At 37.1% G+C, this 15846-nt stretch overlaps 1 protein-coding gene across 21 annotated transcripts in view; it reads left to right on the top strand.

Moving 5' to 3' along the window:
* The window catches only part of acaca (acetyl-CoA carboxylase alpha), a 107937-nt gene that overhangs the window by 89100 nt on the left and 2991 nt on the right, over positions 1–15846 (top strand). For all 21 annotated transcript variants that reach the window (XM_087252158.1, XM_087252157.1, XM_087252150.1 and 18 more), the window contains 10 exon segments: positions 838–981; positions 1060–1180; positions 2247–2343; positions 4765–4861; positions 4955–5090; positions 5173–5350; positions 6105–6217; positions 9971–10125; positions 10270–10440; positions 14158–14294. In XM_087252158.1, coding sequence (XP_087108284.1) covers positions 838–981; positions 1060–1180; positions 2247–2343; positions 4765–4861; positions 4955–5090; positions 5173–5350; positions 6105–6217; positions 9971–10125; positions 10270–10440; positions 14158–14294 — 1349 coding nt within the window.

The raw sequence follows: 15846 nt of genomic DNA, 5'->3' as shown, positions 1-15846 counted from the left end.
ACCATTCAGTGTCATTTGTCCCTTGTGTAAGGCTGAAGAGCAGGGATGACCATGTGTCAACAGTGACAGGCCCTAGACTTTAGAATGATCTGCTTTTACGTTTTAGAAAGACCTGAACATTTTCTGTTTTTAATTCTAGCTTAAAAACCAAAGCTTTATAGTCTGGTGTGATTTGATTTGATGTTAAGGAAATTCAACTACCCAAGTGGTTCTAAACTTTAATGAATTTCTGTCTTCTGTTGAACACAAAACTATAAAATAAAATAAAGCTATTGACACCCATAATAGGAACAAAAAAAACTATTTAAGTCAATGGTTGATGCTTTCCCATCTTCTTCAGAATGTATTCCTTTGCGTTCAACAGCAGAACGAAACTCAAACAGGTTTGGAACAAGTGGAGGATAAATAATTGATGGCAGAATTTTAATTTAAGAGTAACCTATCTCTTTTACTCCAGGTAAAGTATGAGCAATGTAAGATGTGAATCAATAAAACCCAGAATTCTTTTTTCCAGGGGTTTAGAATGGCCAGTGGTTAACTATTTCAAGTGCGAAAAGCACGTTAATGTAATGAGTGAACTGTGCACAATTGTGCACAAACTACTCTTATACAGAGCAAAAAACAGAAGAACTTTGTGAAGAGTATAGCTCATCTGCAGACTATTTCAGAGGCAAACCTTTGCAACCAAAGCATAATATAAAGTACTTGATAATATCTTCACACTGATTTCCTTAAGCTCTTGACTGTCTCTCAACATTACACAAACCTCTAAACATTACAATAGTTTTTTTTTTTAAACTCATTAATTTCAGTCACACCCTTCTGCTTTCTCCACAGGTTCTCGGGCGTGAGGTGTACACTTCCAATAACCAACTGGGTGGAGTACAGATCATGCACAATAACGGAGTCACACACACCAATGTGTGCGATGATTTTGAGGGAGTGTATACATTGCTGCACTGGCTGTCTTACATGCCAAAGGTATGCTGAAAACAACATGAAAGTTTCATTAAACCCAAAGAATCCGATTTCAAATCTAACAGAGCTGCGTTCCTTTAGAATATGTCCAGCCCTGTGCCGATACTCTCTGCTAAAGATCCCATTGATCGAGCGATAGAGTTTGTCCCAACCAAGGCACCTTATGACCCACGCTGGATGCTAGCTGGACGTCCCAATCAGAGTGAGTAGAGGTTAAATCCTTAGACTTAAATAAAAGTTAAAAAAAAACACTAAGGATTTAGTGCGAGTTAAGCTGCATAGACAGAATGTGACATTATTGACAGTATGTCATCTACTGAACATTGTGGTTATGTTAAAGGCATAGTTTTCTCAAAAATAAAAATTCTGTCATCATTTACTCACTCTTCATATATGACAAATCATAAATATTATGTATAAAAATATATTCAAATTGTATATATTTAAGTTTTCCTGTTTATTTATATAGTGCTTTTACAATGTAGATTGTGCCAAAGCAGCTTAACATAGAATACAAATGCAAATATACACTATATATGCACTTGCAAAGAACACTTGTATTAAAAGGGTGGTCCACTTTGATATCAAATGTTAAACTTTAGTTGATGTGTAATGTAGCTGTGTCACGATTCACAGCACATTATGTTAGCTGACCAATCAGAGCCTCTTCAGGGCAGGCTTTTGGAGGAACTAGGAAATATGACAGTTGTTTTCTTGTTAGCTAAGAAGCTGTATATAATCAAATAAGAAACAATAACGTGATTTTTTAATATTTATTTTTTTTACGAATAAAGCATGAGCATATAAACCCTATATACAAATCCAAGCCCTAAAATACACTCTGGACCACCCCTTTAAAACACTGCTAGTTTTGTATTAAACCATTTTTTACTGTTGACCTTTTTATATCTTGTGCTTTGTGGATGCGTTTTAGTGTCCAGTAATGGATGACTGTAGTTGGAGGGTTTATGTTTGAGGTACACACTAGGTCTCTCCACAAAGAGATAAGGCACTCTTGGATATATGGAGTGTTTTTTTATTGACTAGACTGATTACACATCACTGTAATTGCCACAGTGAGGTTGGGAGATATCGGGAGCGGGTGGCAGAGAGAGGAATCTTTGTCTCAGTGCTCAGACAGGTCTCAGTGTAATTGAACGGTAACCTCTTCTACAGCGAGCATATGCTTCTCTTCAGCTGAAGTCTGCATATGTCTGACAAAGAGAGGGTGCTAATGCTACTCTGATGGTCTCTTTTTCTGTAAACAGACATTAAGGGTGCATGGGTGAGTGGGTTCTTCGACCAGGGCTCTTTTCTGGAGATCATGCAGCCATGGGCACAGAGTGTTGTCGTAGGACGGGCCAGGTAAGCACTGATTGATGCATACAACAGACACAAAAAGTATTTGAACTCAAGTCTTATTACCATATGAATGCCTTTGTTTTGAGTCACAAAACAGGCATATAATGTCTTTGTATATATATATATTTTTTTTTTTTTTGAAAACTGTGCTTGTGGTATCATTCTTTTAAATAAATGGCACATCCAATATCATGCATTCACAAAATACAGATCTTTGTAATGATTAATCACACTCATCCGTGAACTTGTGTTGACCCCCTTTCCTGAATGCTTAAAGGGCTGCACTTGTCGATTGGAAAGGTCCTGCACTGATAAATGCACTTTGAAAGCTCCTTTGGGGAACATTAGCTCTATATGTCTTCTTGTGTTCTCTTTTAGTTGTTTGACACAATACAAACTGACATCGAATATGTCGATTTTGTTGAACTTGGTATTATCTGTCCACCTGATAAAGCCAGATATATATGTTTTGTTTTATTATGTTTGCATTTAAAATAAGTATTTTTATATATTATTTAAATATTATTACATATTTGTTTTAATCTTAAGTGTTGTTAAATAAAAGTAATGGCCAGGGAATGAAATGCAGTTACAAATTATAGTTAATTTTAAAAAGGGCTGCCTCCGAATGGTTAAATAAATGTTTTTCAGTGAAAAGATTTTTACATTTTTGTATATACTGTTGAAGTCAGAATTATTAGACCCCTGTTTATTTTTTCCACAATTTCTGTTCAACGGAGATAAGATTTTTTTCATCTTTTATTCAAGCCAAAATAAACAAATAACACTTTCTCCAGAAAAAAAATATATATTTTCAGACGTACTGAGAAAATTTCCTTGCTCTGTTAAACAAAATTTGGGAAATGTTTAAAATTCAAAAGGGGCCAATAATTCTGACTTCAACTGTACATATACAGTGTGGTGAAAAATTATTTAGTTAGCCACCAACTGTGCAAGTTCTTCCACTTAAAAAGATGAGAAAGTAATTTTCATCATAGATATAACTCAACTATGAGAGACAAAATAAGAATTAAAATTCAGAAAATCACATTTGTTGGGAGTTTTATGAATTATTGGTAAATTCCTCTGGAAAATAAATATTTGATCTCTTACAAACAATCTAAATTTCTGGCTCTCACAGACCTGTAACTTCTTCTCTAAGAGGCTCCTCTGTCCTCGTCTCGTTATCTGTATTAATGGCATATGTTTGAACTCATTATCAGTATAAAAGACACCTTTCCACAACCTCAAACTGTCATACTCCAAACTCAGCCAAGACCAAAGCTGTCAAAGGACACCAGAAACAACATTGTAGACATGCACCAGGCTAGGAAGAATAAATCTGCAAATGGTAAGCAGTTTGGTGTGCATTTATTAGAAAATGGAAGACATACAAGACCATTGATATTCTCCCTCGATCTGGGGTTCCACGCAAGATCTCACCTTGTGCGGTCAAAATGATCGCAAGAACTGTGGGCAAAAATCCCAGAACCACCCGGGGGACCTAGTGAATGACCTGCAGAGAGCTGGGACCAAAGCAACAAAGGCTACCATCAGTAACGCACTTCGCCGCCAGAGACTCAAATCCTGCAGTGCCAGACGCGTCTTTCTGTTAAAGCCAGTATATGTCAAGGCTCGTCTGAAGTTTTATAGAGAGCATTTGCAGGATCCAAAAGAGGATTGGGAGAATGTCATACGGTCAGATGAAACCAAAATGGTACTTTCTGGTAAAAACTCAACTTGTGCTCAGAGAAGAAAAATGCTGAATTGCATCAAAAGAACACCATACCTACTGTGAAGCATGGAGGTGGAAACCATGCTTTAGGGCTGTTTTTCTGCAAAAGAACAAGAATGACTGATCTGTGGTAAAGGAAAGAATGAATGGGTCCATGTATAATGAGATTTTGAGTGAAAAACCTTGTCAGCAAGGGCATTGAAGATGAAACGTGCCTGTGTCTTTCAGCATGACAATAATTCCAAACACAACTCACAGGCAACGAAGAAGTGGCTTCATAAGAAACATCTTATCGTCCTGGAGTGGCCTAGCCAGTCTCCAGAACTCAACCCCATAGAAAATCTTTGGATGGAGTTGAAAGTCTGTGTTGCCCAGCGACAGCCCCAAAATGTCACTGCTCTGCGAGGAGGAATGGGCCAGCAACTGTGTGTAAAAACTTTGAGAAGACTTAGAAAACGTTTTATCTCTGTCATTGCCAACAAATGGTATTTAACAAAGTATTCAGATGTAACTGTTACTTACCAAATACTTATTTTCCACCACAATTTGCAAATGAATTCATTAATAATCCTACAATGTGATTTTTTTATTTTTTTTTATTTTGTCTGTATATATAATGATAAAGTTAATATTTTGGGGTTTATTTCATTTGTACCTATTTGACAACCATTCTGTCTTGTAAACTGTAGGTTGGGTGGGATCCCAACTGGAGTAGTTGCCGTGGAAACCCGATCAGTGGAGCTTTCAATCCCAGCAGACCCAGCTAATCTGGACTCGGAAGCCAAGGTGGCCACTTATTAATAAGAAAGTAATAAGAAATGTGTCTTGTTATGTGACTTGTGGCTGGAAGTAGACTAGCATTTTGTACTCTTTCTGTAGATAATCCAGCAGGCTGGGCAAGTGTGGTTCCCTGATTCTGCTTTCAAAACTGCACAAGCCATTAAAGACTTCAATAGAGAGGGACTTCCGCTTATAGTGTTTGCCAACTGGAGAGGTTTTTCTGGAGGCATGAAAGGTTAGTCATACAGAAAGTAAACTTGGATATTCTCTTGTAAATTTTTTTTAATGGTCTCTACCTCATGCTCTCCTGCCTTCAGACATGTATGACCAGGTGCTGAAGTTTGGAGCGTATATAGTGGACGGTCTGAGAGAGTACAGACAGCCGGTTCTGGTGTATATCCCACCACAGGCGGAGCTCCGGGGAGGATCATGGGTTGTCATAGACCCTACTATCAATCCTCGCCACATGGAAATGTATGCAGACAAAGACAGCCGGTAAGAATCAGGATATAATTCTAAAAAGTTTTATTTTTTTTATTTATTTATTTTTTTGTGTGATTTAGTTTTGTTTAAATTTGTTTGGTGTAACTTCCTTTTATTTATTATTTCTTTTGCTTTTATTTTGTTTTGTTTTGTTTTGCTTTATGTTTTCATTTTATGAAAATGTTTTTAATTGGTTTTATTTACCTTGGTATAGTTTGTTCTGTTCGCAATATTATTTTAATTTTTTTTTTTTTTCTAATGGGGGGGTGCTTATATTTCATTCTTATATTTTTTTGTTTTGTTAATTTATAAGTAAATGATTGTTCTGCTTTTGATTTGATTTTATTTTTGTTTTATTTGTGTATTTATGTTTAATTTTCACTTTTTTGTTTGCTTGATTTTCTTTTGATTTTGTTTTGCCTGTTTTCGTTTAATTAAAATTTCAGTGTAACTTTGTAATGTGTTTTGATTGCTTTTGTTTTGATTTGTTTTATTTAGTTAGATTTTGTTTATTTGGTTGTGCTTCACCTTTTTATTTTATGTTTTTTTTTTATTTTGTTACGTTTAGTTTCATTAAAACAAAACAAAAATATATATTTTGTGTAGTTTTGTTTGGTATTGTTTTGTTTCGTGCTCTTCGTCACTGTACACAAATATTTATACCTTACAAGCAAGTTATTTTTAGAGAAAGCATTTTCTGTTTTAAAGGCGTTTGCTGTAATGGCCTGTTTGAATGAGCTTATCCATCAGTGTATGTGTTCTGCAGTGGCGGTGTGCTGGAGCCTGAAGGCACAGTGGAGATCAAGTTCCGCAAAAAAGACCTGGTGAAGACCATGCGACGGGTGGACCCTGTGTACATGGGGCTTGCAGAAAGACTGGGCAAGTAGTTCACATGGCTCAGTCTCAACCGAAATCAGATCTCGTTTTATTGGCTATGAACGTGTATGGTATTAAAACTCTGCTGATGGTGTCAACCCTCTCTCTTCTCCCTGAGGAGATGTGTCAATCACAAGGGTCTCCGATCAATCAAACCCTGTTGCTGTTCTGCACCTCCTCCGATCGATTACCCCCTCAGCAGTCACTAAAGAGAACCGGGCCACCAGAGTAGCCGGTGGTGTCGCTCTGAATGATTGGCTCTGATGGGATCGATCTCTCTCAAACAGCCACAGGGTGATGGGAGATCCTCTGATGGACGGCACTGTGGTGGTGTGCTTTAGTCTTGCTGATTTTCAAGTATAAAACATGGGGTCAGCACGCAGATGCAAAAATAGCCAAATTACACACGTTAGCTTAAAAAATCAGTTCACTACCGGAAGGAACATTTCCTTATTAAGTTATTTGCAACCTTGTCATGCGGATTAATTTCTTATTTTTTTAGCTAAAAAGAAATGTTAAGTTTTTGAGCAAAACATTTCAGCATTTTACTTTATATACTGTGCTCCGCATAAATAAGTACACCCCTTACTAATCTATCTTTTAAATTTATATTTTTTGTAGAAAGCTATGCAATATTATATTTGTCCAAATACATTAGATTAGTCAGTACTGAAGCCAAATCTGGTGCTTATCTAACAAAATAACTTACGATAACGTATATATCTACACCCAAATTTATATGTCATAGAAAAATATTAAATACAAATTATAAAAAGAGGAAAAATCAAAAGAAGCAAAAAAAAAATTTAAATTGAAAAAGAATTTTTGTATTTTTAAATTTTGAAGAATTTTTTTATTTTTGTAAATGTTGTATTTTGCTTGATTTTAATTGTATTATCTTTCAATTGCTAAATATGTTTTGTGACTAAAATATTATTTTAATTAATATATCTATTTAATAAATCTGTTTTGTTGAAATGCACCAAAATACATTGCCTATATTCACTGGGAAATGGATAGAAATATTTGTTTTCAAAATGTGGTGTACTCAATTATGCTGAGCACTGTAATGGATGATTACTGTGCTCAAGGGTTGGAACTTCCAATGATTCCAGCCAAGGAATATAAATATATATATATATATTTTTTAATCTAATTATATACATTTTTAAATAAAAACCTGGTGCCACAGAACTAGTGGAAGATGAGCTCTTGTGGTTAAAAAGTAGATCTCTTTCTCTCTTTCTTTTATTTCCACACATCATTTTATGTCAACACGATGCCAGGGACATGCAGTTTGTTCCAACATATTCATATTGCTATGATCAAATATTTTCTCAACTACTGCTTTTTCATCAATCATTTTTGTTGTGTTTTTGCTATCAAGGCTGCATTTACACTGCATGGTTTAAGTGACTCAATTGCAATTTTTTTCTGTCATGTGGCACAGATTGGATATAACCCATGTACGTGTAAAAAAAAAAATCATATGGATTCCGATTTACTCAAATGAGTTTCAGGCCTTGTTCATGTATGCAAATTTATCCGATATGAATCGGATCTGTGTTCTTGTGTCTTCAGTGTAAGCAGGTAGATCGGATTTTTAAGTGTTAATGTAAGCAGCGCGCATCATTAAAAACCATAGCAAATGACTTCAAGTCTGATGCTTTCATTTCAGAACAGACTTCAGCAGCATCCCAAACCTTAAATCTCATACAGGAGAACTAAATACGCTTATATATTGTCATCTAGAGAGAGCGTAACATCAGCCATGTAACCAACATAAATTATTATAAATCTGTGGCATACATCACCTGCATAAATCATGGACAAGCCATGGACAATACATTAGGATGCCTACTGGTTTAAAAAATCCTTGATTAGAAAAAGATGGACAAATAAGAACTTTTCTGTCATAAATTACAGTAAAACAACAACTTGTCAAAAAGAATTTACAACATTTAAACCATGTGAACACATTAAATACAGGAACAGAGAAAAGAGTGCTCTTTTATTATCAGCTGTCGGTCAGCATCCGCTCTTTTTTTTTTCCTGGTCATTGCGTCTTTGTCGTGTGCTGTGTAAATGCAGACAATCTGATATGAGTCACTTTTAAAAGCGGGTCAGCAAAAAATTTGGATACATTCACAAAATCGGAATTGACCATCAAGATCTGCAGTGTAAATGCAGCTCAAGAGGAACGCATGCAGCAAATTGGTTAAAATACCAAAGGTAGCAGTAACAAGCATAGATAATAATAAAGTTTTCTAATTTCTGAATTGAATCTTTTTAAAACCAAGTGATAATTAAAGTTTTGGGTGTTTTTGTTGTTTTTCGTTCAAACTTGAAGTCTGCATGAGTCGCAAGTTCCTGAGAATTTTATTTCAGTTTGTTGATGTACTTTCAGCCGAAACAGAAAGTATAGTGGGACGTGTGGCTTTCTTTTTGCACATTATTCCTTTGTAGCAGTAATAGGGGCGTGGTTAAGAATATTGTGGCTGAAGATTACCAAAACAAACATTATTTTTTTTCAGTTGAATAACTTGCATGGATTAATTCTTCACCTAATGAATAACAATTTAAATTGTACATTTTGATTTCACACAGACTTTAAAGGGCACCCATTTTACCCCTTTTACAGAATGTAAGATAAGACTTTGGTGATACCAGAATGTATCTGTAAAGATATCCATCAGAATATTATTATATACTGTAGAATCAGCCCATTTTGGTGTCTGACTACAGTGTAGCTGTTTTTGTAGCCTGCGGCTTTAAATCCAATGGCGCTGCTTTTCCCCACCTGCCACTTGTTTCTGAGTTCACCTGCTTGCTTGTCATGCGTTACGTCAGATAGACAGCAGTCAGTGATAGAGACAGTCACGGTTGAAGCTGAAATAAGGTCACTAGTCAAAAATACCAAGTGAGTTTATTTGATGTATTTCTGGAGATTATTCAAGCCTTTCTGAAATAATGAGTCACACACAAATGTTGTTTGCATTACACACACAAATGTGCACGTTTACTGACACCATGTAGCCGTGATGATTATAGTGGTTAAGAATTACATAGTGATTTTACTGTCTTTAAAACAAACATGCTGTTTTATGCCTAATTTATTTGAAAAAAAAAAAAAAGTTCTGTAACCATAATTATTGAGACATGACACCTATCAGTCAATTCAGTGGGCAGGGAAAACCACACTACTATGTCATGTTGTGGTGGGCCTTAAAATGGGAGTGATTTGGATTCTATTTTAACAGCAGTAAATTTTAAAACAGAGACGTATTGTGTTTCTATCACTCCAATATGACAGTGGACACACTATACCTACACACAGTTCTGTCCAAACAGCTTACAAAACTTGACATTTTCATAGGTGCTCTTTAATAAAAGTGCTCTTAATGTTATTTAAATACTTTACAATTGTTTCTTTCAATTTTAATTTTTTTTTCAATGAATTAGTAGATGTAAGTTAATAACTATTAACAGTAACGTTGCAACTTACTTATTGTTTACCCATTTAACAATGTAATACTGTTTACAATTTTACAATTTAAAAACATGAGCCACAATAATGGCAATTAAGATTTACCATTTCTTATGGATTGATCTTTCTTCCGCAAACAAAAAAATCTCATTAAAAGGTTGTTGCTAAATATTATATCACAGGGTGGCCTTACTGATATAAGGTGCATATGTTTATATACATTCTCCACACTATTAAATTTGTTCATTTGTTTTCCTCTGTGTAATCAGGAACCCCAGAGTTGAGTGTGTCTGAGCGTAAAGAGCTGGAGAGTAAACTAAAAGAGAGAGAAGAGTTCCTGCTGCCCATATATCATCAAGTAGCTGTTCAGTTCGCTGACCTTCATGACACACCGGGCCGCATGCAGGAGAAAGGAGTCATCACTGTCAGTACACTTCAATGCATTTCAATAACTCCCAAATACGTTTCTATTCATCTTTCTCCATACTGAACAATCTGAAGTTCATTTTATCTGTAATTGTCATGAATTTATGTGTACTCGATGTTCGCTTGTATTGTGCGTGTTCAGGATATCCTTGAGTGGAGCACGTCTCGGCAGTTTTTCTACTGGCGTTTGCGGAGGTTATTGCTGGAGGAAACGGTGAAGAGGAAGATCCAGTGTGCTAACAGTGAGCTGACGGACGGACAGGTTCAGGCTATGCTTCGCCGTTGGTTCGTGGAAGCAGAGGGAGCTGTGAAAGTACGTTACCCCAAACCTTTTTTTCCCCTCCAGATTATCAAAAATACTTTTTCAGAAATATTTTCCTTATCACTCAAACTATTTGTATATGTTTGAAAGAAGGATTTTGAGTATATTTGAGTTCCGATTACAAATGTAAATGCTCCAAACAGGGATAATAAAGCAATTATTGTGCAATAATTATTATTTACAGCAGAGGTGCCCAAACTCAGTTCTGGAGGGCCGGTGTCCTGCAAAGTTTAGTTCCAATCCCAATCAGATTTGCCTGGGCTAGCTAATCAAGCTCTTACGAGGCTTTCTAGAAACATATGTGCTGATGTGTTGAGACAAGTTGGAGCTAAAATTTACAGGACATTGGCCCTCCAGGACAGAGTTTGGACACCCCTGATTTACAGGATTAGAATCGAGGTTTTAAAGTCCCTATGAAATCAAAATATGATCTAGTGTGCTCCAACACAGTGACAAAGTGTGCATTTAGAATTTATAAACTTTCCAAATTTTTAATTTTTTTAAACTTCTCTTTCTCATCAAATCTTCTGAACAATGAAATGCTCTCTAGTTTTTGATACTTCAATTGCTGAAGCTGAAAAAATTGGTCATTTATTTACGACGTTCAACCCGAAGGTTTGCCGAAACAGCCAAACTGTTGATCTGAACTCCTAGTTAGTCATTTTAAAATACATTGCACACACTGCATACGAATCAGCATACAGGAAACTAGCAGATTCAAAATGAAATCTGTTACACACACTGTCGGTTTTTATTCTAAGAATAGTTATATGATTTCCTTTGGGGTGCATGAAGTCTGTCATCACCTTATTATCACGTGAACCACTGGATCATGCCAGTATATGGACAGTCAGCTTCAGCCTGAAAAACAGTTGCACCAATTGGGTCTATGCACTATGTACAGTTGCCTTGAACCGAGCTGAAGCACGCTTATTCCCACTCCCGTCTCCGCTGACGGCCTACACTCACATTGCATTCGCACCTGAGCACGCTTGCATCATCAATGATGTGCTGTTCAGTAAGAAGCTCTCTAACTCAGCACAGTGGAGATTTCTGCAGTTTTATCGTTTTAGTGGTTTAATATGCAGTGACACGCAGTCAGATATTTCAACAGATCCAAACAGATCCGCCACTTTTGACGCTCATAAATTATCATAAAGTACTCGTACTGCAGGAATTAGGAGGTTTGCTGAAGGTGGTGTGCAGTGAGGGGTTTGCGTCATTAATAATCTACGACAGTTTGCGTTTATTGAAAAGTAAGAATGATTAATAAATCCATATCAAACAGTCTCTTAAAGTCATGTCTTGTCTTCAGTTTCGGGCTCAAGCCCAAGTGAACCGCGCTCTGGTACACCCCTTCCAACCGGGCCAGGGCCAGCCTACTGAACTGCGCCTGAGCCCGATTCAGAGCACTCGCACTTCTCAAACTATCTGTGAAACGGGTCTGGGCATGGTTCGGATAGCATAGTGTAAGTGCACCCTTCTGTACCATGAAGGTAGCTCAGCTTAAATCACTCTTTGGAGCATGGTTATGTTCTGGATTAAAGATCACAAACTGAGATTCAGCCACTCTACTGTGACACATCTCTGATGCAATAAAGCCACTCATCCAGTTTGTCTTGCTGCAAATTGAAGCTTACTATTTAGTAAAACACTTGCCATTTGGCATTTCTGTGTGGAGTTTGCATGTTCTCCTTGTGTTTGTGCGAGTTACCTCCTGAACACAGTCCAAAGACAAGTGCTATAGTTGAATTGAACAAACTAAATTGGCCATAATGTGTGTTTAAATGAGTGGGAATGGGTGTTTCCCAGAACTAGGTTGCAGCTGAAAGGGCATCCACTGTGTTAAACATATGCTGAATAAATTGTCGGTTTATTCTGCTGTGGCCACCCCTGATAAATAAGGGGACTAAGCTGAAGGAAAATGAAATGATTTACATAATTATGTCCATAATTTATTGCACATAAGCAATTTTCGTTTGATAACCCTTTTATTTTGTTCTATTATACATTTACAGATATACTGCTGCAATTGTTTTTTTTATTATTACATATGATCTTAGATTTGCATTTCAGTAAACCTATACAGTGTTTATTATCAACTAAGCTAACTTCACTTCTAATATTTGAGGTCCTCTTTCTGGGATAACTCTTTTCATCTTGCTGTATAAAATGTTTTTGTATTTTTAATTTTTTTTTACCAATTTTTTTTTTAAACTTGTTCCTGGAGGGCCGGTGCCCTGCAGATTTAAGCTCCAACCCTAATCAAACACACCTGAACAAGCTAATCAAGGTCTTACTAGGTATACTTGAAACATCCAGGCAGGTGTGTTGAGGCAAGTTGGAGCTAAACCCTGCTGGGTCACTGGCCCTCCAGGAAGGAGATTGGTGACCCCTGTTTTAAACCATTTAATCTTTGCCTTGCCACAGCAGAATGAACCGCCAACTTATCCAGCATACACTACAGCCATTTTAGTTTATTCAATTTAACTATAGCGCTTGTGTTTGGACTGTGGGCGAAACCGCTGCACCTGGAGAAAACCTACACCAGGGGTGCTCAATCCTGTTCCTGGAGATCTACCTTCCTGCAGATTTCAGTTGCTACCCATATCAAACACACCTGCCTGTAATTATCAAGTGGTGTTTAGGTCCTAATTAATTGGTTCAGGTGTGTTTGATATGGGTAGCAACTGAAATCTGCAGGAAGGTAGATCTCCAGGAACAGGATTGAGCACCCCTGACCTACACCAACATGGGGAGAACATGCAAATTCCAAACAGAAATGTCAACTGACCCAGCTGAGACTCAAACCAGGGACTTGGACCAGGTGACAGGCACCCCCCCAAGAAGGCAATCAAAGTATCGCAGTTTCAAAAGCATGTGATTGGTTGTTTCCTTCATGTGCACACACTCACAAACTCAAAATCAAAGCCTGAAAAAGTTGACGGTCAGCTTCATGGTATTAGCAAAGCCTGATCGCACTGGTTTGGTTTTGTCATCTCAAAACTAATCTTGAGTTTGTTAAACCAGCGTCATGGTACAAACCGCTGGACAATGGGACTGGAAGTGCTAAAACGCTCTATTGATCTAAAAAGGTGACCAAATGTGTTGCTTTTTAGAGACCAGGTGAATTTAATTTGAATAGCAGAGGATTTGAAGTCTTTCTTTTCCGGAAGTGCCATGTGTGTGTGTGTGGACCTGAAAATATATGACCGCTAGAATGGATGAACGTCCCCGAGCTCCGACTAGTCGCCACAGCAGTTCCTGGAGCCGAGCCAAGCCCCTCGGGCAGGTTAAAGTATCTGCCGAAGACGCTGTCTGGACCACTAATACATTAGCCCAATCAGAGTGAGCTATCTTAAGCTACAATTAATCTCCACCCTGCCTTGTGCAGATAGCACAGCAACACGCTGTTTCTTAATTAAAAGCAAACGGATTAAAAATGATTAATATGGGGCATTAAATGTTCTTGCCGACTACAAGTGCTTGCGGTTTTTTAGAAGCGCGGAAGCCCATTAACACCTCGACAAATCTTCACAAGCACAAGTCCAGCTTTGTTTCAGATCAGCCTGATGCTATCGGCCTAAGCCTAAATGAAGAGCCCTTGATTAGGAGTGTGATTTGCTTTTCAAATGGGAACGGCGTCTGAAAGTTTGTTTGTTTCTTTGATTCTTCTTGTGGTTGATGTGTTTTTCTTGCGTTTGTCAGGCGTATTTGTGGGACAGTAATGAAGATGTGGTGGAGTGGTTGGAGAGGCAGCTGGCAGAGGAAGAAGGCGCCAGATCCGTCATCGACGAGAATATCAAATATATTCGCAGAGATCACATCCTCAAACAGATCCGCAGGTAACATTCAGACGTTAGCCTTAATAAATGTATTGATATACAAACCTGGGGAAATGTACAGTTAAAGGCAAATGTTTGAGCCCTCCTGTGAAATTCTTTTTCAAAGATTTCCCAAATGCTGTTTAATGGAGATTTCTCTCAGCACATTTTTAAATATAATCGTTTTAAACACAAATTACTAATAGCTCATTTATTTTGTCTGGCATGATGACAGTATATAATATTTTACTACTTACTTTGCAATTGGTTTAAAGTGAACTGCTGAAGGTAAAGTAACTAAAAATATTAAAGGTGCAGTAGGTGATTGTCTTCAGAACCATTTTTTGTTGTGCTGGTTGAAAGTCTCTTCACATTCCAATAGTAATGGTTAAAATAAATGATCTAAATGTATTTGTATGTATTTTAGATTCTGGGTAAGGCATAATACATAAAAAAATGTTTGTCCAATTATAATTTGTCGGGCCGATAATTCCCAAATTCTGACAAGTAACCCAAACTCTCTGTCAAATGTAGATTAGTAAATCTGCGCAGACGTTCAAGCAGATCCGCTGTTTGCACGTGCACGCGTGCATAAAACAGTCCCAGCAGTAAAAACAAATGCTGAATCAAAGCTTTTTAAAATCCTGAATCATTATTAGAGTTACTTTTGCCTGCTGGAGGAAGGACAACACCATGGCTTAAGTTAAGTATCAGTTAAACTAGGGTCGGTCTTGGAGGGCCGATGTCCTGCATAGTTTAGCTCCGACTTCCTTTAACACAACTTCCTGGAAGTTACTAGTATACCTAGAAAGAGCTTGATTAGCTGGTTCAAGTGTGATTAATTGAGGTTGGAACCAAAATATGCAGGACACCGGCCCTCCAGGACCGGGTTTAGAGCAATTAAACATATTATTTTTAATTTTTTTAAGTTTGGCTGCATAAATTTGCAACACATAATTAACTTGTGAGATGGTAACACATGCAAACACAAGTGCTTAAAGATGTATTTTGACAAAGAAGCAAAATGAAAGAAGAATATTGCTGGTCACAGTTTGACACAGACGCGTTGATGCCAAACCAGCACTGATGCTGATTGCTTCTGTCCTAGATCCATGTCATAATTAATTTTAGTCAACCAACCTAAGGGCTTCTGGTTAATTGTCATCTCATACAAAATTGCAGCGTTAAGATATGATTTCTTTATAAGAAATCTTAACTGCCTGGGTGAGATCCGGTATAACGTGTATATCAGACCAAACAAGAAGCATATGTACAAGAGTATATATGGAAATTAATTTTACCCCAGTATTTTCTATGGAATTTCTGCGCTCGCCTGTTGCTAATGATGGTGCCTGCGTTTAGATGGTCTTTCGTCTCTTTTTACTCTTTAACAGCCACATGGACGCTTAAGTCTCTTTAACGGATTGTATTTTAATTACAATACAACATTGATGCTGTAAAAGGAACCTTATGAAATTGAAAATAGCCACATTAAGCTTTCACCCGAAGTTCGTCATTTGCTAAAAAGCACTAGTTGTGCATAGAGCCCATTCGAGAAAGAAACCACAAAACA

This window comes from Danio rerio, chromosome 5 (genome assembly GCF_052040795.2).
Source record: "Danio rerio strain M-AB ecotype USA chromosome 5, GRCz13ab, whole genome shotgun sequence".
In the NCBI taxonomy this organism is placed as follows: Eukaryota; Metazoa; Chordata; class Actinopteri; order Cypriniformes; family Danionidae; genus Danio; species Danio rerio.
Note: the sequence above shows the minus strand (reverse complement) of the source record. Positions and strands in the feature narration are given on the sequence as shown.